This window comes from Bombus pascuorum, chromosome 13, assembly GCF_905332965.1.
Source record: "Bombus pascuorum chromosome 13, iyBomPasc1.1, whole genome shotgun sequence".
NCBI classification, from domain to species: domain Eukaryota; kingdom Metazoa; phylum Arthropoda; class Insecta; order Hymenoptera; family Apidae; genus Bombus; species Bombus pascuorum.
In genome coordinates this window covers 11178139-11202564 of record NC_083500.1, presented here as the reverse complement: position 1 = coordinate 11202564, position 24426 = coordinate 11178139, and the positions used below count along the sequence as shown (strand labels likewise).

Below are 24426 nucleotides of genomic sequence, written 5' to 3'. Positions count from 1 at the left end.
AGAGATATCACAGATTGTTTGGAAAATTCTCAATGAAAATTGAAATGCATGTCAAAGGAATATGTAAAGTTAATTCTCAGATTTTACACGATTCTTTTTCAACAACCTTCTGCTTGATACGAGGATGAGTCACTTTACTTGATAATACTATCGTTTGCAACGAAGTTTTAGTCGCGGAAATTCTATTCAATTCGGTATTTCAATTTGCTTGACCGCTGCTGTTATAGTTATATTTAGAAGATTTCTTCGTAATCAGATGTCTACGTGGACACTTCTTATTAATACGCTTCCGTTTATCTCTCTAGTGATTTGCTCCATAACGTCATGAATATTATAAATAGTGGAAGTTGTTATAATACGAACTCTTAATTCTAACTTTAGATACGTTAATTTCCCGTTGATTATAGAAAACTCTATATCGATTTGCTATCTCCGAGTACCGAGCCTCTGTTAGTCGCGAGTAAATAATTTTTCTGCGTTCGGGGTTTTCCAAGATTCGAGAGGCACTCGTTATCGATATATTCATTGCCACTTTCTTTGCTACATTTACGTTAAGTGGGATTTTTCTTACAGTCAAAGTCGAGGAGTGAAGAATCGACCGGAAGAAAATTGCGTGGATTACGTAGGACGTATTGTACGTAGATTTCGTATTGCAAGTAATCTTATGACAATGATAAAATACGTACGAAGATGGTATATCATCGTTGAGCATAAAAGAGTCTCTGCTTTATGGTTTCCCAAAAAACATTTTTTCATTCTACGAGGAATGGAATTACGTCAGGCAGTAAAAATCACAAGATTATGTATGATCTAAAAAATTGTATTTTCATAGGAAGATCACGTAGCCGGCGATTAATTCGCGTCATAAATTCGTCAAGTTTATCCAACTGGCCTGGTCCACGCGAATGGACCGGTTCGTTGCATTCTCGAACGGAAGAAATTGCATGGAATTAATTAATTATACTTAATTATAGACACTTTGTATGAGCTGAAAAATGTTATCTATTTGAACCTGACTTCCTCGAGAAAAATCGTACGACGATTCGTCTGGAATTCCAAGACATTTGCCAACTTGAAAGAAAACAAGGAATAACGTTGTGTACAATGGCACAAATTTCTTCCTACTAATTTTCACGTTTCTATCAAAGCCCTTTCTATTTGTGTTCTAAGGAAATGATAGAAAGATCGTGGGAGAAGTTCCACGACTCTGTGCTAACTGGTAGTGTGTCATTTCCTACTTCCTTCGAACGAAAGAGATTTATAGCGAAACTAAGAGATGGAACATGGTATTTGTCGGAATAAAAGAGTTCTCGCTCTGGCGAATATGTGACGAGCGGTAGAAACGAGTGTTGCTGGCACCCCTTGACGACTTGTCCTTGTCGACCTCGAGAGTTACCGGAGAGCATAGACCCTTCAGGTCGTCATGGCGACCAACTAGAGACCCCAAGAAGGCGGTCAAAGAATATCTCGTTCGTCTCCCTTTGTCTTCGTCAATTAATTTTTGCAAACCTTTCTACCATTCTTCCTGAAAGCTCGCAAAATTGCTTCTGCTATCTCGTCCACGACGTTCTTGTCAACTTACGGATTTGTCGTTTTATTCGTGATTCTGTTTCCGAATTCTGTTTGACGATAAAGAGGACGCGAAAAATATCCGATCGTGATAGAACGAGAGTTATTTGCTTGTAAATCGTCTTTCCATTTCATTGAGATTTCTCATCGAGTTTTAAGGTCTGTTCGGCTATCGCGAGTTGAAATATTGATTTTCCTTGTACCATTTTTACATTGAATCATCTGAAGAGAATATTTCGTAGATAATTTTCACGTTACACTCCCGATTCTTTGTTGCCTGCGATAATTTTCATTCTGAAATTTCATTCTTAACTGTCTAACGTTTAGTTTCCATGCAACAAACGTCTGCTTTTTCTCTCGATCGCCGGCATGTGAATTTGGAAACGAACTTATTAAACGCACGAATAGAAGGTTACTTCAAAAACGAAGTAATTTCGCGTAAAAATGATGAGAGCCTCCCACGCTCTAAAATTACTTATTTTTACTATCGTGGGATACGAGCTTCTTGCATAATGACCTTACCCATTGCGAATACGAGATTTCGTATGGGTACACTCAAGTATACGGGAATAATGTAACCGGAAGGAGAGACCGCCTTCCTTTCCAGAATAAATCGTTCATCTTGTATAATATACGTATAAAAACGCACGATGCGTTTATTCGTATAATTTCGATTCAGAAATTATCTGGAATTATTTTAAAACAGGGAATTTTTAACGATGATAACGCGATAACGATAATCCTTTCTATACGGTATAGTAAGAGATTAAAAGATCGGGCTATTCTAAAATTATCGAAGATGTAATGTCTACGTGTGTGAGACTCGAAATGTTAACAAAATCCGAGTATAGGTGTAAAAAAGTGTAAAGGTAAAGAAAAATTAAATCCTGTCCCGAAGGTTTCGAAACCTGTCTTTCAAAATCTTGTTACTTTTCTGCCATTCAGTGCGGCAATACGGTGTGATTCAAGATTATGTAACGCTGTTAAAGCAGTTTCACTGCGATGTATACCGGATTCTGTTATGTCGTATTGTACAACATGATATCGCTTCTTTCACGTAACTATTCGCACATAATTGATTTTGATTTACATACGTACATTTCCATAGAGATACGCTCACAGGGGGTCTGAACGATTCGTATTAGGTCAATTGAGACGACGATTTTAATTCCTTTCGATTCGACTGCATGGCAACAAATAATAAAGCCCAGTTGCTGTAACAATAAGACCACGAGCTTCCTGGTACGTTTCCATTGGAAATTCTCTGTTAACCAGTTGCGTTAAGTTAATAGTAGTACGTTTTTATTCCAACAATTGTCACAGATCGTTACTTTTCATAATTAGAGAGTCAAAGGGGGAGAAAAAAAAGAGAAATATTTGTTTTCAGTAATTTCAAGGTATACACGAAGGATTTAGAAATATCTTTCGCGTGACAATAAAATAATCTGTAATTAAACGAAGTAATGACACAAAAGAGAAAAATGCAACAATCGGCATCGCGTGATGCGCTTCTCGCTTCTTTTTACCAAGCAACTCTGTTTTGCTTTCGTTCTTTACTCTTTCACAACACAGCCGTAAAGACGTTATATGCGCAACACGATTCTCGCCACTTGTGCCAAATTTTCACGTGACATCATGCATCCACGCGCGCATTCTCCGAATTAATCTTCATTCGCTATCGATAGTCTAAACATCCGCTCATTTCGCTATCACTTTACGAAGCTTTTCACGCTTCCATACTTGCATATCACTTCCACTTCCGTATTATTTTCTCAGACGCACATAACAAGCAATATCTCCGTTCCTTTCTCGATTCTTCTAGCTGTCTAGCAAATAAATAAATTTGCACGACGTTCAAAGTAACAGAATTTTGGAAAACGGAAGAAGGAAGTACGTCGATGTTAATAAAACGTCCGAATGTATTGCTTACTTTTATGATAATACAATCGAACTTTCTATTCTGTTATGTTATGTATCCGCGATTAAATTCAGCGTACTTTGCCTCTTCAACGGTGTTAATTTCGACACGGTTTAATGGTAATCGATAGCTCATTAAGGGAAGAAACTTAGTGGAAGATTCTTCATCGCTCACGACCGGATAAGCATGCATTAGGTTCGGTGATTTTATCGATTTTTCATTTTTCTAAAAGCGTTACAGGTCATTCGAGTATACCTGGTACACTTAATCGACGATGACGATACTCGATTGATGCATCGACGTCATTTCCCACCTCCTGTTATCTAATCCATTCATGGTGTAATTTTAAAGTTGGATATATGCCTCGATGATAATGCAAAGTAAATAAAAGGATGTCTTCAGGATGTTCAAGGTGCAACGTGGCTGACATAAGCGCGATGCAAACGTAACCGTTTTAACGAACGTGATTAACATTGGTAACATTTGAAATTAATGAGTTTAGAAGTGCCGGAAGTTATTTCTACTGTTTACGTGCCCATGTTTTGCACATCGCGTCACGAAATGTGATTTTTTATTCATACGCGTGTTGACCGTGCGATATTAGAAATCGCGCGACGCCATAGGATCTTTACAAAAGGTCGCATCATAGGTCTTTTACAAAATCGAAATTACTAAGTTTAGGAAAAATCTGGACGAACGATTAAAACGTAAATCGATTTAAATTGTTATTCAAAAATTCTTGCTTCTGTTTTCTAATCACGTAGTTATCGTATTTCGTTTCTAAGTTATAGTTTCGAGTTACTCGTTAATATCCTGCGAAACGTGATAGCGAGTTATAAGATACACGTGCTGCGTTATTGCACATGCATGTACACGTTTAGAATCACATTCGTTGAGCGCGTGCTTTTTTTCTACACGTGATTCTGATGTCTGCATATATATAAATATATGTACAAATACGTATACACTAGATATATACATATCTAACAATAAATATACGTAACTCGTATTGGAATAACATTCGATAGAAACTACAGCGATTTTTCACTTTCGACGATTAACAAAAGCTAAGGATTTACGTAGTGCCGATATTTTACTCTACGTCTACGAGATGTAAAAAGTTAGAAATTTTTAAATGATCGAATTTATCCTTCGCTTATATAAGTACATTTACGGATAAGAAATATAAATACATTTCTTGTCACTCGTTGGTTGCAAAACAGTTAATTCAACGTATAGAGAATAAAACTTTGCACGCGTGACTTCCCTTTAATTTTTCAGTCAACGTAAACCGGTTACGTTTGGTTCTAGTTGCACTCTTAACCATGTGATTGGTATTATGTGGGCTGTAATGGATAATTTATCGTTGTGCACGTATGAATTCGTGTAATACATATGTACGTACATAACGTGTATATAAATACTATATATAAATTAATATGTAACATGAAATTTAATTCGAAGAACCGTTTAAAAATTCTAAATTTATATACATATATATGCAAATATAAAATTACTTGTGAGATTAATTTGATTAAATTTTCGACGATTAAACGTATCAAATAGTATTAAGCTATACTTAAAGGTATAAAATAGCCTCCTAACGAAATAAGAAATACAATCTCCAACGTTGCCCATTCACATTGTTCTTTCACAATTGCAAACTGACACGTTCTTAATGTCATCTTACCAATGTCGTTACTTTCTCCATGGGTTGCACGCTGTTTCAACACGACGAATACTTGAAAACGCGTAAGAATATTATGAAAACGATTTTTCTTTTTTCTTCCTCGTCCTTCTCGGTCTAATTATGGCTCTTTCGGCATTTTTATTTCAAGGTATCATCGTTCTAAGCCGACTACTTTCATCGTTTCCTAGTCATTCGTTCGCATCATTTTTCTTGGAATTTCTTTGGTACACACAGTTTCGTCTCTTTCATCATCGTTTCAACTGGTCTACTTTACTGGTTCCATTTAGTTTCAAACTTGCACGAATGAACAATACAATTCTTAAATTAATATCCTCGTTACGTTAATTTAGGATTTTCTTCCGTACTTTTAGATACGATTTATTGCTTCCAAACTTGCATATCAATTTAATCGTGCGTTTGCCTTTAAAAACGTAGAATAATCGTAAATTTTACTTGAGACTTAAACATTTTAAAGACGAAAACTTTGAAACAAAGTATTAAAGATCTATATTAAAATTGACGAGGAAAACCTTGTGTTATTTCATTTCAATGTCATTTTACAGAATACATTTTATATTGTTTTTATATAATAACTAAACTTAATAAGAAACGTATTAAAATATATTTTTATTTTTGAAAAATAAAAAGATTACAGATAACTAGAAAATTATAGGTAAATAGGAAAATAATTTATAAAATTTGTGTATGTACAAATTATACTGTATTACAAAATTGCATACGGAGAGGATAGAATGGTGGAACGGGTAGAGGCTGAGCTTTGTAAACTGGACTTCCCAGGTTCGAAACTCGGCGTCTGAGTAAAATGTGGTTTTCCCATATTCCTTTCTCTTTCTATCTATATAATACAATCTTTATATAGTTATAAACAACGCAATACCTTTGCACGTACAGTCCAAAACTGTGTTATCCATGATAAGTTTCTTATAATTCTTACATGGGCGTCAAATGGGACTAAAAGCAAACTGAAACCAAAAATATCTCAGCCAATATTCGTTACTTTAATGATGAGTTATCGAATATAGGAAGATTTGGTTACAAAATTGTTTTTTCTTTTCACCTCGATGTTCTTGGTAATTTTTACCAATTATAATTCTTTACTTTCCTCCAAAAACTGCATCCATAAATAAAGAACTTGTATTTATATAGTTGTAGTTAAAAATAAACGACATAAGGAATATCGAAAACTTGTGCGATATAACATATTCACGTTTAAAATTATAGCACGTATATATCTTTTATAAAGCAATTAATAATTTGCTTACTAACGTTCAATGAGATTCTACTTTCTTGATTTTCAATATGAAATCGTTTTAATTCGGACATTTATCTTTCGTTCCTGAAATTATAAGCGATATTTCTTTTCAATCTTTCGTAAACAAGAGTTACGCCCATTAAATTTGCGGTCATCCGTCTCTCGCTTACTACAAATCAGTATCTGTTTGTCTACTGCAGCAGATATCTATTTATAATTGTATTTGTCACGACACCGATAAAACGATTTGGAATGAACAAATACTAAATACATACGTCAAACTTGTACTGATAACACCGATAAGCAGTAATTTTAGCTCTCCAAGGAAATGAGATGCGTCGTTATATTCTTTGCCTATGATAATGAATTATTTTTTCCCTTGAAGATAATACTATTTTCAGTGAATTGGATTTGCTAAAGGACAGAAGTTTCCAGCATTTGTTATGTCATTACTTTTTAATCGAAATTAACATTCAAACGGGCGATAAGAATTGGAAATAGAACATTAAGTATAACGAGTTTAAATAAAGTAGGTTAAAGTGTAATCTGACATTGAATTAAAAATAAATTTGCTAAAGTTAAATACATTGTTACTCTTTTCGTTAAATATATTTTTATTCAATACTATTTTCTGAACAAATTATCGCATCTCGAGAAATTCCAGAAGTTCGGAATATTATTCTTTACGCGTCTCTTTTCACGTTCATAATGCAAAGATTATACGAACAATTTTTATTGGAATTTCGTTCGCTCTGTTAATTACTGGTTTAATAATTACAGCACATGCGATTGGATAGAAATATCTCGTATACGAAAATCATCAGAGAGAAATTTATTGGAAAGTATAACGAGGCTGAGCAAGCTTATCTCACGAGTGTAACGTGCAAATTCGCTTAGAACTATAGATCAACTAACGATTCGCGTACATTTATTAAAAAATGCATTATTATTCATGTTAGACGCGTAAACTGTGACAAGCAAGTACCTTGGACTACGGTTTTACCGATTACCGAATACATGCTAATCAGGAAATCCATACTTATTATATTAACATACTAATTAAGCTTAAAGTTCGTCGCTTTGAATTTAAAAGAATTATAAAAACATAATTTTTTTTTTTAATTATATAAAAATACCGCATTGCATATTGATTGTATCGCGAATGATTGTACAATAATTTGCACGATCGTCCACAGTCAAATTAATTAAACCACATCGATTTTTCAATTATGTAATTATAATTTCCAAAATCGACGTGATTTTTTCACATACATTTTTTTGCGCGCGCATGATTATATAGAGATCAGCGTATTTAATAAGTTATTAAACGTCTAAATGCATACCATTAAGCGCGTTATAATTTAACAAAGAAAAAATTATCGTTCATTGATTAACGTTCATAAATTCGTTTTAATTAATCCCTTAATTGCATACAAGATCGCACATAAGATAGATCGCAGTATCGCTCCTTTGAATTAGCATGCAGATATAAATTTTTAATATCGCATATATTATTCGTTGATTATTGCTATTATTTTACGATGTGATCAGATCGTCTCAACGTTTCTCACAAGATCTTCGCGTTTTCTATACTTTGTTTACCTTCCTGTGTTGCTGTAATTTTCTATTTATTTTATATTTTTCAATAACGATATTCCATATTCAACTGGTTAATATTTCTCTTCGTTTCTTAGTTTTACGTTTTTCCAAGTATCTAAACAGGTTTGATCGGCGCTTTATGCCTGAAGCTCATGTTTGTTGCTTTTTCTCTTCAGCTTGAACTAAGTACGATACTTACACACGTTACTTGCCACGTGTCATTATTTACTCTTTTTGTTTCGACTTGCTTCATTTTCTCCTGTGTATGATGTTGTCATATTGATTTCCTGTCTAGAGACACATCCACGTATAAGATAAAAACGTCGATACAAAAGCAAAAAGATCTCGATACTATATTTTTAGCGCGTTAACATTACGTCAACAATTATAACGTTAACGTAGAAGTACTTGCTATTCTTCTTATTACTTTTACTATTACTGTAACGTTTTAATATCACAACGTGAACGTGAAGGAAATTTGAGGAAGTATTTTTAGATATCCCTTAAAATACTTCAGATATGCTTATTAAACAATTCACACCAAAATACAACGTTCTATTGATAATTCCTATTATCGTTTCTTTCTACATTTAGCGATGACTTTTAGGTATAATTTTTGTATCATTCTGCCGTTTTCTAACGGTGCTGTAACTTTTCTCAGAACAAGTATAATACTCGATTTATAATTATCCGATAAGAGTGTGCAAGGAAAGAAAATTCAAGCCTGAGACAGATTATTATGAATTATTACGTGAATTATACTACACGAAAATACCTATTTTTCTTCATTCCTTTCCGAAATATAATTATAGCAACACGAATCTTATTTAAAAGATTAATTTCGTTCGATTGCTATATGTCTAATAGAATTGCATAAGCCGAGCTGGTTTTGCGAATAACGTCGTTTAAAAATATAGCTGCGCAAGATTGATTAGCGGTAAATTTGTCACGTGTCGACATCGAGATGGCAGAAGAATTAATTCCGGATATGACTCACGCGAACCCGCTATCATTTGCATTCATGCTCGTCATTACAACCTGCCGAATAAAAATTCAGTTTAATCGTTCGACTTACGTTATAACTGAATTGCGCGCTTTTATACGATATGGAACATTTGTAATAGCAAAAATCCATAGAACGTATGTATAACGTTCTCTTTATATATAAATTGTATTTTATATCTTCTTGGATTTTTCTTTCCTAATAGCTGACGTGTATTTTCTCATAGCTCATTTTCTACACTTCCTGTCACAAAATTAGAATCGCAGAAACGATTAAGCGCTGGATTTCTTTCTTCGTCGTGTCTTTTTGCTAACAGTTGTACACACAAAGCACGTAAATGGGGTAAAACGTGGTCGAATCGCATGACTCAGTCTATATATATACATAATTAAAATTGTAATACGCTGACTCAGTGTTTGAGCGGTAAATTCACTGGCAAGAACAGCGATCCAGTTTTTTCTTTTTATTGGTATAGCGTCTCGTGATCCTGGGAATTCCCAAGCAGGCATTCTATTTTTGATTCCATCTTATTTCCTTCGTCACGATATTAATACGCTATACACCGTAACGAACCTTCGATTTATAATTAATGTAAAATATGCACGTAACTCTGTCCATCCAAAATCAGAACTCAATTAAGTAGCCAGGCATAAATTATTGATCGAAAGGAAACTACGCCTACAGCAGACAGCGGTGTGCTCGTCCAATCGAAAGTGTAAGAGGCGTTCATTAATAATTAATGAAGTATCGATCAATGTTCGAAATAGACAGATTTGTATTCTCCGACGTTCAATCTTCGGAAAGATTGAGCGCCTAAACTTCGTCTCTCTCGATTCGTTCGTTGCAAATCTAAAATATTGATATGGTATAAAAATAATATTTTTTGAAAATATTGTCTAAAAACGAAGTTTTTATGCATGATAGTTCTATCGTGTTAAAAATATAATATCATAAGCGAACATTGGAGTACAGCTTATTTTACATTTATTTATCTCGCTGTTTAAAAAGACACAATGGCAATCAAATGATCATTACGTAACAACGGATATGGCATTAATTAGTCGATCCTATGTTTGCAACTAGTCGTTTGTAATTGATTTCTTTAATCGATCTGAGTCACCTTTACATAACGTTCGACTCAAGATTGATAGAACATAAAGGCTTACAATGTTTAAAAAAGTTGAAATTTCCAAGTATCGACTAATAACGTTAATACTTATTACAAATATCGTATTGTACGAAAATCTGTGTTAAATTATACAACGTGACACCGAGGATATCTTAAATTGTAATAAATGATAACACCTGCTCTGTAGAAGCAGAATCGATGATACGCTTAATCTAACGGTCTATTTAGAAGCCAAGCAATTAATTGATATCGTTTGTATCCCTTTAATCATCGGGGTCTTTGAATCGTTTACTCGTTGAATGTCTCATCTGCTTCTGGTTCTTTCGCTTCGTGGCTTTTAATTGACTAGAATACAGAATACGGAATATATAAAAATAATTTGATTGATATAATAGGTTTCGTGGTATTAAATAATTAAAAATATATGGAATTAAAAAATATTCAAAATATCTGCTGCTTCTAGTAAGAAAAATGAGAATAACAACTTGGATACTATTTCTATCGTGTATTACAATCATAATTATTACGTTCGTTGTTCTTACAATTTCTGAAGTATTCCATTCTTTATGAAAGGCGTGCGATTACCTTAATGTAAGTTTTGTAACAACTCTGTAATCGTAATCAATACTCACGTCGGTTGTTACAACACTGCTTCTTCCTTCTTGAAAAATTGAAAAGGATCATAGTAACTATGTTTGATATATATATCGCTAAAATAAAGAAAAGTTACAACATACCACTTTCTTAAATTAAAAGATGAACATTGCAAACAGATCTTCTATAATAAAATGTTCGAGAATAGGTAACTTCTCTTTTCATAACTCTTGTACTGATTGTGAGACCTATTATAATGTACATACGTTCTGGGAAAAAGATCTTGGAAGAAATTATAGATTCTTGGAAAAGAAGACGTCGCAATCTTCTGTAACGTTTGGCAGCTGTAGTACAGATAAAATGCACGAAGCAAGAATCTAGTATTAGTATATACATAATTTCATAATAACAAAATTTCGTCATTTCTACGATTTTCGAGAATAACACTTCAAGATAAAAATAATATAAATTTTGCACATTTTCTGATAGCGATAAAGACTAGAATTCAATTAATAATTAAGGTAAAAAGGTGAAAAAATAAATACCATAATTGTTGAATGGTAATTATTTGTCTGGTTCCATTGTAATATATCATTACATTAGCTTGGTATAATAATACTTGATCATAAATATACCAGCAATATTCAAACCAAGTCTATTCACCTTCGTATTCACTATTTTTACGTTTGCTGTGCATCGGGATATTTTCGTTCCAAGTCGAAAGTAACTAAAATTAAAACAAACACAAGAGTGAGTGTAGTAAAAGTAACATAGTACTCAGGAAGGCTCAAAGAGGAGATATTCCTATAGATAAATTGATTAATTTTACATCTACTTTTAAGTGTGCAAATAAAAGAAGATTAAAGATTGTAATAAAATTTAAAAGGATAGTATGGCGGATCAATAGCGATAATTAAATTGCTGTTTAATATTAGTATAATAGATTAATATAAAAATAAAATTTAGATTGTTATAATGTGAAATTTGTAGCTAAAAATTATTTAAAAAAAATGAGAACCAAGAATGGTTGATTATTCATCCCTGGTGGGGATCGAACCCACGACCTTTGGATTAGAAGTCCAACGCGCTATCCTCTGCGCCACAGGGACTTGGTGTACACAACGTTTCTTATGATAATTCTAAAACATAGTTAATCATAGATGTCGCTGATATACATAATAGTTTATGTTAACCAGTGACGTATAAAAAAGAAACGAAACGATTAAAATTCTAAGCGCAAGTTTAAACGCAACAAATTGATCGATATAACAGATAAATTTCAAAAAACTAATTATTTTACATAGTGTAATTATACTTTATACTCTCATTTTGAAACTTTGTTTAGTGTAATCCTTTTTTTACATCATATTTAACTTGATAAATAAACTCGTATAAACTAACCAACACAATGAACAACTAATTTTTATTTAAAAAGTGTACGTTTCAAATGTTAAATACTTAAGAGTAAACTATTATTTTATTATCGATACTTTTAAATAGAATATTATTTCAACATAATAATGACTAATTAATCATTCGCAGGTAATAATTGATATAAATAGAAGCATGATGCCGAAATCTACAAATTTTCATTATATCAGTGTACGCGTATGATAATAATCATACAGCCCTGTGTATGCCAGCAACCAATGTAGTCAACACACTTGCTCAGGCTACAGTGATGTAGGTACACAGACGATGTCTACCCCATTTGCAATTGACGCGTTTCATCTCGTTCTTTGCCTTTAAGTGAACGAATATGGATTAATCAGTGATTTATTTGTGTATATCTCATATCAGACTATACTTGCAAATACGATTAAACAGTGAGAAAAGAAGTATTTAGATAAATAAGATGCCCAAAAGGTGAGAGAGAAAAGAAAAGCAGAGAATAGATGCACTGAAGTTGTGTGTGCATTTGAATGTTCACTGTGTGATGCGACGACGGAAAGAAAGGGAGAAAAAAGGAAGAAAGAGATAGAATAAAACATTGGGGGAGAGTGCGAGGAGAAGGGGCTTAAAAGATGGCCGTCCTGAAACATATGACAAAGAACGGCGGGCAACCGCCGCAGCTGAAAAGAATTATCACGGAATGTGTTTCACGGTATCGTTGATCCTCGTCCTCGCGTAGAGGTGTGGTGATATTTCGAGTAAAAGGGATCGTGGCTATAAAAGTCAGTGATCCTGTTAGCAAAGGAGCCATGACTACGTGTAAAGAATGGGCTCGATCGCATCGGTGTTGCAGTGGCATTGCTCGGAGTGCGCTCTGATAAATCCAACGGAGAGCACGCGATGCGCCAGGTGCGGCCTTACTCGGCTTAGGAGTGATGAGAAAGCAAATCTCAGGCTCGGCCTGAGCTTGGATCGCAAAGTTCCCGAAGAAAAAGAGGAGGAGGAAAAGCAAAGAGACGACGAGGAAGGTGACTCTTCCTCGGTCTCTGTTCCGCCAACACCTCCGCCGAAACTTCGTTTGGAGAAGCCAGCAACGGGCGATACGCGTCCGGCAACTTATCAATACGTCAAAACCGATCTCATACATCGGTGAGAAAATTGTTAACTCATCTCTGCTCTGTCCGCAACCCCCTCCCCTTCCCTACCCCATCTTCGATTTCTCGCGTGTTTGTATACAGTTTACCGAACTCTCCGCAAAATCTTGTCGACTTCTCCTCGAATGTAATACTTATCAGTTCGTATCAGTGCCATCATTTTGGTGTAATATCTCGTTTTTTGAGCAAAGGTATTTTCATAGTATGAGCTTTCCTCTACCTCTCACTGAACAAGTTTAATTTGTGCCAAGGATTTCACACAATGCACAGAACAATGGTTTGTAAGGGGAATATAATACAAATGTTTATTTGTTGCATGTTCGCATAAACGTAGATATGACAAGTTACTATTGCATCTACGAATACAGGCTTCCGCATTCACTATTGATATAATATACTTAGAGTAATATCAAAGTTAGCATATATTTTTTCATAGTTGTTATCCTTCTTTTTTACGTTTGGGTAGAGTTTTTTTCATATCTAGGAAATAATTAAATATATAGTTTCATTATAAAAATATTATATATTCTTTGACTCTTTCCTCTTCCTTAATTTTATTATGTTATCATATATGCCGACGGTTATTGTCCGTTTAGTAATTGTTTATTATTTTTCATATCGATTTTTAGCTCAGAGGGGAATTTAATTCTACTCAATAATTATATAAAGAAATCTCACCATGATTCGTGGAATGGAAAGTCTTGCAAAAAAGAACCAGTTAAAAGATCTTCTTCTCTACCTTCCTTAATAACGCAATGGACTTGCGTTCGTTGTTTGTTAGACAACAGCTGCAGTTCTGGCATAATTTGCATAGCTTGTGATGCAAATTCTTCTATAGCTGAAACTGGCAAAAGGCAGATTGGAGCACGTAAACGCAAAAAATTAAATTCACGTAAAACAAATCGTCTCAAAGCTGCATCCGAACTTCTGGCCAATATTTTAGATGATGTCAATGCAACAAGTTCTTCTACAAGCGATGCAAGAATTATCAATAAGGGTATAAATTATTTAATTTATTTTTTAATACTATTTTAATACTATTTTGAACAAGATTGTGGTAAAAATATTATATAGCTTATCTGTATTCTATAGATATGGCACAATTAACAAGTATAAGTCGTAGTGAAAGGAGACAAGATAGAGAAGACTGGACCTTGCCACCAATAGAAACTATGGAGTCTACTACACTTTCCTACACAAATACCACTGATACCTCTCAACGTTCACCAAAAAGACATAGTCCTTCAATTTATGAACGAGTCAAATCTAAAGTTAGTCGCTCTTTATCTAATGGATCTGTTGTACATAAATTATCTGAACATGCAATTCAAAGACCAACAAGTTTAGTAGTCTCAGAATCTCAACAGGATGATGCTCTCTGGAGTTGTGATAATTGTACTCTTGATAATGCTCCCGGCCTAGAACAATGCGAGGCATGTGAAGCCCCTAGAAGTCCTGCTCCTTGCAGTGGAGTAGTTATCAGTGTACCTGCCTGGGAACCGCGGGCTCTATCTTCTGCAGGTCCATTGTCTTATAGACGATCTTTTTCTGATGTCGAGTCCGTTACAAATGTATCTCGAAAGAAAAAGATCGTCAATCGTAGAAGTCTCAATGAGGATGAACCACCTGCAGTACCACCACATTCTGTTGGTTTTAGTACAAGACCAAAATATTCTTACATTGGAATTACCGATCCTGATATACCGCCGCCATTGCCAAAAAAACAAAATAATAAATTGGGTCTTGTACCCACAAAAGCACATAGCGAAGCAACTAGTCCTGTCGGTGATGTACCGAATGTAAGCTCGTTAAAACGTATGTGGACTTGTCGGAAATGTTCTTACGCGTATAATCCTTTATGGTCAACTGGTTGCGATATATGTGGATCTTCTCGATCACCGCCTTCGTTAATGCAACCTAGTCTAATAACCGTCACAAAAGATGAAACGAGTTGTTCGATGCATTCGCAATCTCCAATTGTAGTATCCAGAGATAGTGTAAGATACATTCCGCAGAAAACTGCTACATTGGCTACAGCAGAATCTGATTTAGATGATCAAGTAGATCCACCCTCCCCAGTGTGGACTTGTAAAAAATGTACATTATTAAATGCCGCTTCGAGAACAACGTGTGAAGCGTGCGGTGGTTCGAAGCTTAAAAGTATCATGCATTTAGAAGACGCTACGTTACGAAAAGGAGAAAGCTGGGTGTGTCCATCGTGTACATTAAGGAATCCGCTATCAGCACAAACTTGTAATGCTTGTAAGACATTAGCAGATTTTCTAGATGTACCAAAGGATAGCAGATTTTTTGGATCAAGAAGCCCGAGTCCAAGACTTTGTTCCACCCCTATAAATTCAAAAGTTGTTACTCCAAGACATAGAAATTCTGTAAGAAGGAATGGTTCTTCAATTGGAGATAAAAGACATTCAAGAATTAGAGATTCCACACATGGTCAAGTACGATTCTCTTATAGCTGTTTTATATATATTTATTAGTAAAATATTCAAATATATATATTATCCATATATTTTCCTATTGGCTTTCATCTTCTATATAAATCTATTATATATGAAACATTTCAATGTTTCCAGTGGCAGTGTAAACTGTGCACATATGAAAATAAGAGTACAAACGGAATTTGTGAAATGTGCCAAATCTCAAAAAATTTATCTCAACTACCAGGTGAAAGGCCTAGAATTATTGAATCTGGCATAAGTACACTTACAATGCAACGGCAAGAAAGCGTAGTTATGGAGAATTTAAGACAAATTGAGGAAAGAGAAGCATTGGAGAAATGGGAGCGAATTGTTCGCTACTGCAAAGAGGTATATTGATCATAAATTATATCATGTGGACAAGGACGATTTTTTACGATCAAAGAAAACAGTTTAGAAAAAATATTGAAATTAATCTGCTTTATATATGTAAATTACATTTGAAAAATATAATTATACTTTTTCTTTTTTGCACTATATATCTTTTCACATCAATTGATTTTTATTTTCCCGATTTATATTAATTTCTTATTTTTTGTATTATAACACTAATGAGAAAACAAGAGGAAAATAAATGTTTTAGTGAATATTTTTAGTTTATGAAATATAAAATGCATAAAGTTCAAATCTGAATAGTTCATAATATTCGTTTAAATAAATCGACTAGTATATTTTCGACTAGTATATTTTAAATGTAAGATTCTAAATAGTAACTAATTTACTTATTTTATAGACAAATGAACCTTTTGTCGATGACTCATTTCCACCAGCTCCAAAATCTCTATATTACAATCCAGCTGAAACAAAAGATAACCATGTTGTTCAATGGAGAAGGCCTCATCAAATTAATGTTGATTCTACAGTTGATTCCAAACTGCCTTGGGCTGTTTTTAGGAAACCCTTACCTTCTGATATCTCACAAGGTGTATTAGGAAACTGTTGGTTACTTTCAGCTTTAGCTGTTTTAGCTGAAAGTGATGAGCTTGTAAAAAGAGTCTTAGTAATGAGGGAAACTTGCCCAGAAGGAGCTTATCAAGTAAGATTATGTAAAGATGGAAAATGGACCACAGTACTTGTTGATGACTTGCTACCCTGTGATAAAAGAGGCCATCTTGTATATTCTCAGGTTTATATCTTAACATTATGAGTGAAAAGTTATTACTTCTTTTTCTTCATTCATAATTTTAATAAAATACATTGTAGGCAAAAAGAAAACAACTTTGGGTGCCATTAATTGAAAAAGCAGTGGCTAAAATTCATGGTTGCTATGAAGCTTTAGTATCTGGACGCGCAATAGAAGGTCTAGCAACACTTACAGGTGCCCCTTGTGAGAGTGTGCCTTTACAACCATCTGCTTTGCCAAGTGAAGATGAACTTGATAAGGATTTAATATGGGCACAACTTTTATCTTCAAGGCAAGCTATGTTTTTAATGGGTGCTAGTTGTGGAGGTGGTAATATGAAAGTTGATGAGGAAGAATATCAACGTAAAGGTTTAAGGCCAAGGTAGAAAAAATTCGACAAGAGTTAAAAATTTTAAGTATATTTATTTAGTATCCTATAAAAAACTTATTGTATTTTTTCTAGGCACGCTTATTCTGTTCTCGATGTACGGGATGTACAGGTAAAAAAATACACATATTTATAGATACATGATTAAAAACTTACAAGTACTTTGAATAATATATTTGATAGGGAATACGATTATTGAGATTACGTAATCCATGGGGTCACTATAGTTGGAAGGGTGATTGGTCTGATGATAGTCCTATTTGGACACCACAATTGCGGGAAATGCTCATGCCACATGGTGCTTCTGACGGTGTTTTCTGGATTTCTTTTGACGATGTATTGAAATATTTTGATTGTATTGATATTTGTAAAACTAGAGTTGGGTGGAGTGAAGTTAGATTACGTGGAACACTTCCACCTTTATCGTCTCTCAGACATTTATCATGTGTACTTTTAACGGTACTAGAACCTACTGAAACAGAATTTACTTTATTTCAAGAAGGGCAAAGGTAAATTTTATTATCTCATTTTATGTACATTTGTATAATTATATCAAATATAAGGATATGGTCTATTATACTTACATACATATTTAGGAATTCCGAAAAATCACAACGTTCTCAGTTGGACTTGTGCGTAGTTGTTTTTCGTACACGTTCACCAGCAGCACCAGAAGTGGGGAGATTAGTAGAACATAGTAAGCGACAAGTACGTGGATTCGTTGGATGTCACAAAATGTTAGAGAGGGATTTGTATATTGTTGTATGTTTGGCCTTTAATCATTGGCACACAGGAATGGAAGATACTTCCAGTTACCCTGAGTACGTTCTTGCCATTCATAGTTCAAAGAGATTATTAGTTGAGCAAATTTCCCCACCAGCATTTGTCTTAGCTGATGCTATAATAAGTTTAACTCTAGCAAAAGGACAGAGACATGAAGTAAGAATATTTCTGTAACTTGCAACTTTAATTTCAAAACTGTTCGTGTATCTCTAAAACCCAGTATTTTGTAAAATATTTATACGTAGGGAAGAGAGGGAATGACTGCTTATTACTTAACTAAAGGTTGGGCTGGACTTGTAGTAATGGTAGAAAATCGTCATGTAAATAAATGGATTCATGTAAAATGTGACTGCCATGAAAGCTATAACGTTGTGTCCACAAGAGGACAACTCAGAACTGCCGATAGTGTTCCCCCGCTACACAGGTAAAATAGATCTTTTATATGTGCTCCTGAAATCAACATTCATGACAGATCATTTGATAAATTTTTTTATTGTAGACAAGTCATCATAGTTTTAACACAATTGGAAGGTAGTGGAGGTTTTTCGATAGCACATCGACTTACGCACAGACTAGCTAACAGTGGAAACTTGCATGACTGGGGTCCGCCAGATACTCAACATTGTCCTCAAATTGATACTCAAGTCGAAGGTTTACATAGTCCTCGTTTAATCACGTGAACAAATGAGTGATTAATAACAAATAGGACAATGTTTAAATGTATCTCGTTTGTCAAGTAAGAGATTTATTATGTACTCGTGATATCCAGAAATTTACCAAAGCAAGCTAGAAAGATTTTGGTACAGAAGAAATAGTACTGAAACTATAATACATTCTGTGCTTTCTAGCTATTCATGTTGTACGAAAATTTTTAGCATTACGACAAGCTCACTATTGGATATACTACAATAATTAACAATTAATATAAAATGATTCTCTCTCTCTCTGAGATCAGTGGTTAGAAATATTTTTTTTTAATTAGGTAGAAATCATTCGTTGTATCAATGAAAATGAATATACTTTAAAACTTGCGTGCAAATTAAGCATTTCTACGGGAACCATTGATCCATAAAGAAGACTTAAGGGAAATTAAATATTTATGGAAGAACAAATTAAACACATTGCTTGTTATATAAAAAAAAATTATTTTCTCAACGTAACATATAAGCACCATAAAAAGTAACAAAGCGTAAAAGTTATACAGTAATAATATATGAAGTGAAATAAATAACAGCCATTGATAATGAAAAACATATACACTCTTTTTGGAATTGCTTAGAGTATGGTATAACTATGGGTCGAAATTTTTTCAATTTTTGCATCTCACAAGTCGATCCTATTTTCGGATACACAGGCCGTATTCAGAACTCACATTTAAAAGTACATGTATTGTATATTGTGTATGAGAGCTGATGTTACTGGCCGTTTAAGTGAGGGTTTTCGAATATTGGTCACATCGTAAAACTTTTATCTCATCTGAACTTTTGTTGTTTCCATCTTGTAACTGGATGGAGTGCTTGTGCTAAAAATGGACGTAGCGCATAACTACAGAACCAAAAATCTCTCTGAAAGTTTTACAGTATAGTGACGCGTTCACTGCCATTTTGTGCAATGTACGTTTAACTTTATTGCTGTTAAAAATTTTTGTAGTGAATTATTAACAAAATTATTATCACTGATTGTTGTATGTATATTTTATGTTCATTTAACTTATAATACATATCTTGAACTTTATACATACACAAGCGTGGCAGTTAACGAGTTAGTCAATTTTATAAGTCTTGTACATTTTGTAATCATGACATCAGAATAGCCGCCTACGAGGCGCAATCATTTATAAATTTTTTTTACATAAATAGATTTGTGTTTTATTTTTATACATATACATATGTGTTTTATCTACAAATGAAGCAAATAAGTATTGGATAATGAAATATATAAATCATTTTTTTCCAATTTGAAGGAACGTATTTAGCAAATTATAATCTCACGTAAAAAGGAAGTTACAATTTAATAGAACATTCCCTTTTTTTTTTAAAGAGAAAGATTGCTGAATCGAAAAGTATATGTATGTTACAAGTATATCTCCTTTCGAATAGCATAAAATAATTCAAAAAGTTGTTATTGAAATTATTGCATTAACATATGATTAATTTAATGTTAAAATTGTATACAAAAGAGTGAAACTATAAGTTTTGATTCTTATTAATGTTGTACCAACCAATAATTTTAAATATGTCTATTATATGTATTAAATGCGATGTATGTTGGCACACTTTTTAATTCTTTCTTATGCATATTATGCAGGACGTTAATAAAATTCGAGAACATTTTTTGTTCAAATATTAATTATATGCATGTAAACCATGAAAAAGTTTGTATAATCTTGTATCTAAAGTTGTTGAGTACCCGAAATATTCGAATATTCGAAATTTGAATTGAATTAATTGATTCGAATATTCGATTAATTGAGTACTTCGAATAGTTCGATAAAATTCACGTTCATTGTTTCAATCGAGATCTTTTAAATATTGCAATTGTTTAAATCTATTTTAACGATTTTAATTTGTACACTATTTAAATCTATTAAAGAATATCGAATTTTCTTGAACTACTCGAATAAGCAAATTGATTTCGATATGTATTTTTTAAGTATTATAACAGCTGTATTTGTATTTATGAGTTAAAAACTAGCAAACTCTTTATGCGTTATGTTCTAAGGAAACAAATTTTTTCTTCATGTATGCGTAAATGGCATTCATATTTAAAGGACATCTAATTAAAGATAGCTGTGAATAAAAAAATAACTTGTTTATATATATATATATACATATATACACACACACATATATATATATACACATAAACAAATTATTTTTTAAATTAAATTAAAAATTAATGTATATTATTTTAATCAATGTATTAATTTAAGTAATGTATCTAATATTTATTAATATTCTCTATAAAGCATAATTAAAAAGATAAGCACTTGCAGATACAAGTTTATATGAATTTTCTTTCATACTTATTTGTATGAAAGTTAAAAAATATTTTTGATCTTTACCGATATACTGTGTATTATATAAACTAGCAAACATCCAGTTTTATATGGAAAGCTCAGTGCTTTGGCTTTAATATTAAACTGCCATGTTCCATGTCCTTAAAGAATGACGAAATTGGCACTGAAATGTTCTTTTGATGGCAGTTGGATCTGATTGACAATTTGTCTAATATTTTCTATGCATATTGAATGTGGTAATGTGACAATATCTCATGCTGTGATCAGCTCTAATGACGTTTTTTGTCATTAAAATGTCAGTTAAGAAATGTCCTCATAAATGAAAAGGCAGCATTATAAATATTATTTCAATGATAGTACAAAGTATTTATTATATATGCATTTGCTTAATTCAAATGCAAGAAAAGGAACAAGTTATGCACATAAGCATTATAAGACTTATTGGCAATAACTTTCTTAATTAGATCAGTTATACATATTTTTTTAAATAAAACATTCCTTACATTTATTTACATTCTCCCATTATCCATTTAAAAACTCTAATTACTTGCGTTAATACATTTACTTCTGTCTTCTACATATTTTCTTTCTGATATATTTGATTTCTATTGGTATAAAATTTAACTTTTAATATTGTTAATTGAGTTCCGCTTGAAACATTGCTTTCTCTTTGACGCAATAAAAGGAAATTATTTTTATTCAACGGCTTCAAACAAACGGATCTAACTGTTGAGTGTGGCCTAATAATTTTAATATAGGAACTGTTTCTGATTTATTTAAACTAAATCGTATTTAAAAATATCAAAACCCCTTTCATTCACTTTGTGATAATATTAAGGCAATTATTTATTAAAGGAAACCCTTTAAAGCAAACAAGAAATGTTTTTTTATCAATATAAATCAATTCTCTTAAGTTTAAACAGTGATTAAAATTTATGTAAGTGTCAGACACAATGAAAAGAATTATTCTCATAAATAGACTATACTATTTGCACTAGTTTCTGTTCGAATGGCCTTAATTTACAGACAAAAACATTTAAAATAAAATGGAGACCTATATTTATGCATTTTCTTAAAAAAATATAAAACAGGTAGCAGATAACATATATTGTTATATGTAATTTTAATTTGAATCAACAGATTCGACTGCTATGCTCTAAATGGTAATTTAAAGCATCAATTAAATTGCACCATTGTTCAAAACTTTAGGATAAGTCTCATCGGTGCATGTACACAAATGCAAAAACAATAGTGCTAAAGCAGATGACACAATTAAATATAACGCCTAATTCCTCTCTTTTCCTCTGTTTCTTCTTTTTTATTTTTTAAGCATAACTTGCATCTGCATAACATTAAATTAAAAGAATTTAAGGTAATCCTTAGTGCCATACCAAAGCATAACAAAAAAAAAACCTGTAAACAAATATTTAATCAATAATGATTTATAGAGGCCCGTTCCGTTGTCACAATGATATTATAGTACTTTTTCTCAAAGAAAAAATATTCTATTTTAAATATTGTGTGTGTGTGCGTGTGCATGTGCGTGTGTTTCCGCTCACGAGTGTGTGTGTATAATTACTGAGAAAGAATTATAAATATTTCCATTTTAGAATATGACTACTGTGGCTTCGACGGTACTATCAGAATAATGGATATAACGTATATTTAATGTTTGGATTTTGATTGTTAAAACTTTAAAAAAGTTTCGAAAGCACGAAGTGACATTATTCTGAAAGCAACGTTCGTAGTTGATTATGCACAACGCTACGGCGAATGAACAAGTGTGTTTGGTATTTTAGAAAACTGTCTTTGTGGATTTGAGCGTTTTAAAAAAGAATTCAATTTGTATATAAAATGAATTATTTATTATAATTAAGGGATGGGTGAAGCTGATTAATTTATACACCGCTTGTGGTACACGTAAGTTGTTTTGCATATGCTTACACGATTTTGTTGAGACAGCGCTTAAACCGATTAAAAAGTAAGAAATAGAAAATTATATATAGCAAAATTAGTAATATATCGGAGTCAAAGAAATGCCGGTGATGTGCGAAGCATAAATATTTGTTCTTTTTGTCATTTTGCAATAAGCTTTCAGAAATTTAAAGCCATTTATTAAATCTGCAAAATTTTATGGAAATTATGCTATGATTAAAAAATTAATTGTGTAACATTAAAGTCAATGAATAATTTTGCCGATCTTTCGTAAATTCTTAAATAACATTCATCGTTTGTTTCAGCACGGCGTTAGTACTATTTATATAAATGGAGCAAAAGATGTAGGGTAATCGCACGCCATCGCAAAATATCTAGGAATATATTCTTAATATGCAAAGAAAATTAAAAAAAAAAAAAAAGTACTACGGTATCTCATTGTATTTGTAATTACAGAGTATAATATTGCGGTGTCATTTTACAATTATTAAGTAACTCGTACTCTGTACGATACTGCGTACCGGGTGTATTCTAAACTGTATACAAGCGTTATAAATGTGATTTTCTTTTTTCTTCGTTTTAAATGAGACTGAAATATTTACACGTTCAAGAGAAATATTAATGCAAACAATATCTAAAAATTATTAAATTATTAAAGGAAAAAGGAAATATTAAGTAATTCCTGAAAATATTTAAAAAAAAAAAAAAAACAAAGTTTATTGATAGAAAGAAACTGTTTTTAGACGCGTTCTTTTAGTCTACGCGACTGTGATCATTTTAGAAACGCCCATGTACGAACCCGAACCAGCAATCAACTTTGTGATAGTCTGTGTACCGATTTGGCAAACTTTGTTGAATTGATCCCATTTCCTATAGATGGAATGTATAATTATTAGAACTTTGTCGCGTACATACAAAAAAAAAAAACATTTACTACTTTATGAAATGATAAAGACATTGTATTGTCCCTTGATTTATATAATATAGTAGTATAGGTACATTTAATAATAAATCGGAATATTATCTAGAAATTAATCGTCATTCAGTCTCAAGTCAAATTAATAATGATTAAAGTGATTTTTTCAATCTTCTTTGTATTTTTTTAATTATTTAATATTATACACATGCTTCTTTATTTTTCTGTTTATTTTTCAACCATTTATTTATAATTAATACTTTTATATTTGAATCTTATTTTCAATTACGAATATTTTTAATATTTTATAGAAATACACATCTCTAGAAAGATATACATAAGATAGTACATACATTTCGAAAATGAATTACACATATTCAAATTTAAAACGTGCATCTTTACATTATAGATGGCGCTCTTCAATTATTCTCGCCAGTTAGTCG

At 32.5% G+C, this 24426-nt stretch overlaps 1 protein-coding gene, 1 long non-coding RNA gene and 1 other non-coding gene across 3 annotated transcripts; 1 reads left to right on the top strand and 2 right to left on the bottom strand.

Annotated features, from left to right (window-relative positions):
* Positions 1 to 9967: 9967 nt before the first annotated feature.
* Positions 9968 to 11893, bottom strand: LOC132913260 (uncharacterized). The gene is made up of 3 exons (XR_009659349.1): positions 11840 to 11893; positions 10814 to 11502; positions 9968 to 10526 (listed from the first exon to the last, which is right to left on the bottom strand). It is a non-coding gene; the product is annotated as an uncharacterized LOC132913260 (long non-coding RNA).
* Positions 11812 to 11884, bottom strand: Trnar-ucu (transfer RNA arginine (anticodon UCU)). Its single transcript has one exon. It is a non-coding gene; the product is annotated as a tRNA-Arg (tRNA).
* Positions 11894 to 12381: 488 nt separating the features above from the next.
* LOC132913250 (calpain-D-like) lies at positions 12382 to 24157 on the top strand. Its single transcript, XM_060971430.1, has 11 exons — positions 12382 to 13316; positions 13951 to 14318; positions 14414 to 15780; positions 15916 to 16149; positions 16553 to 16945; positions 17023 to 17324; positions 17406 to 17442; positions 17514 to 17839; positions 17927 to 18269; positions 18359 to 18537; positions 18613 to 24157. Exons 1-11 carry the CDS (start codon positions 12994 to 12996, stop codon positions 18791 to 18793), a joined length of 4053 nt encoding a protein of 1350 aa, XP_060827413.1. The 5' UTR covers positions 12382 to 12993; the 3' UTR covers positions 18794 to 24157.
* Positions 24158 to 24426: the final 269 nt, after the last annotated feature.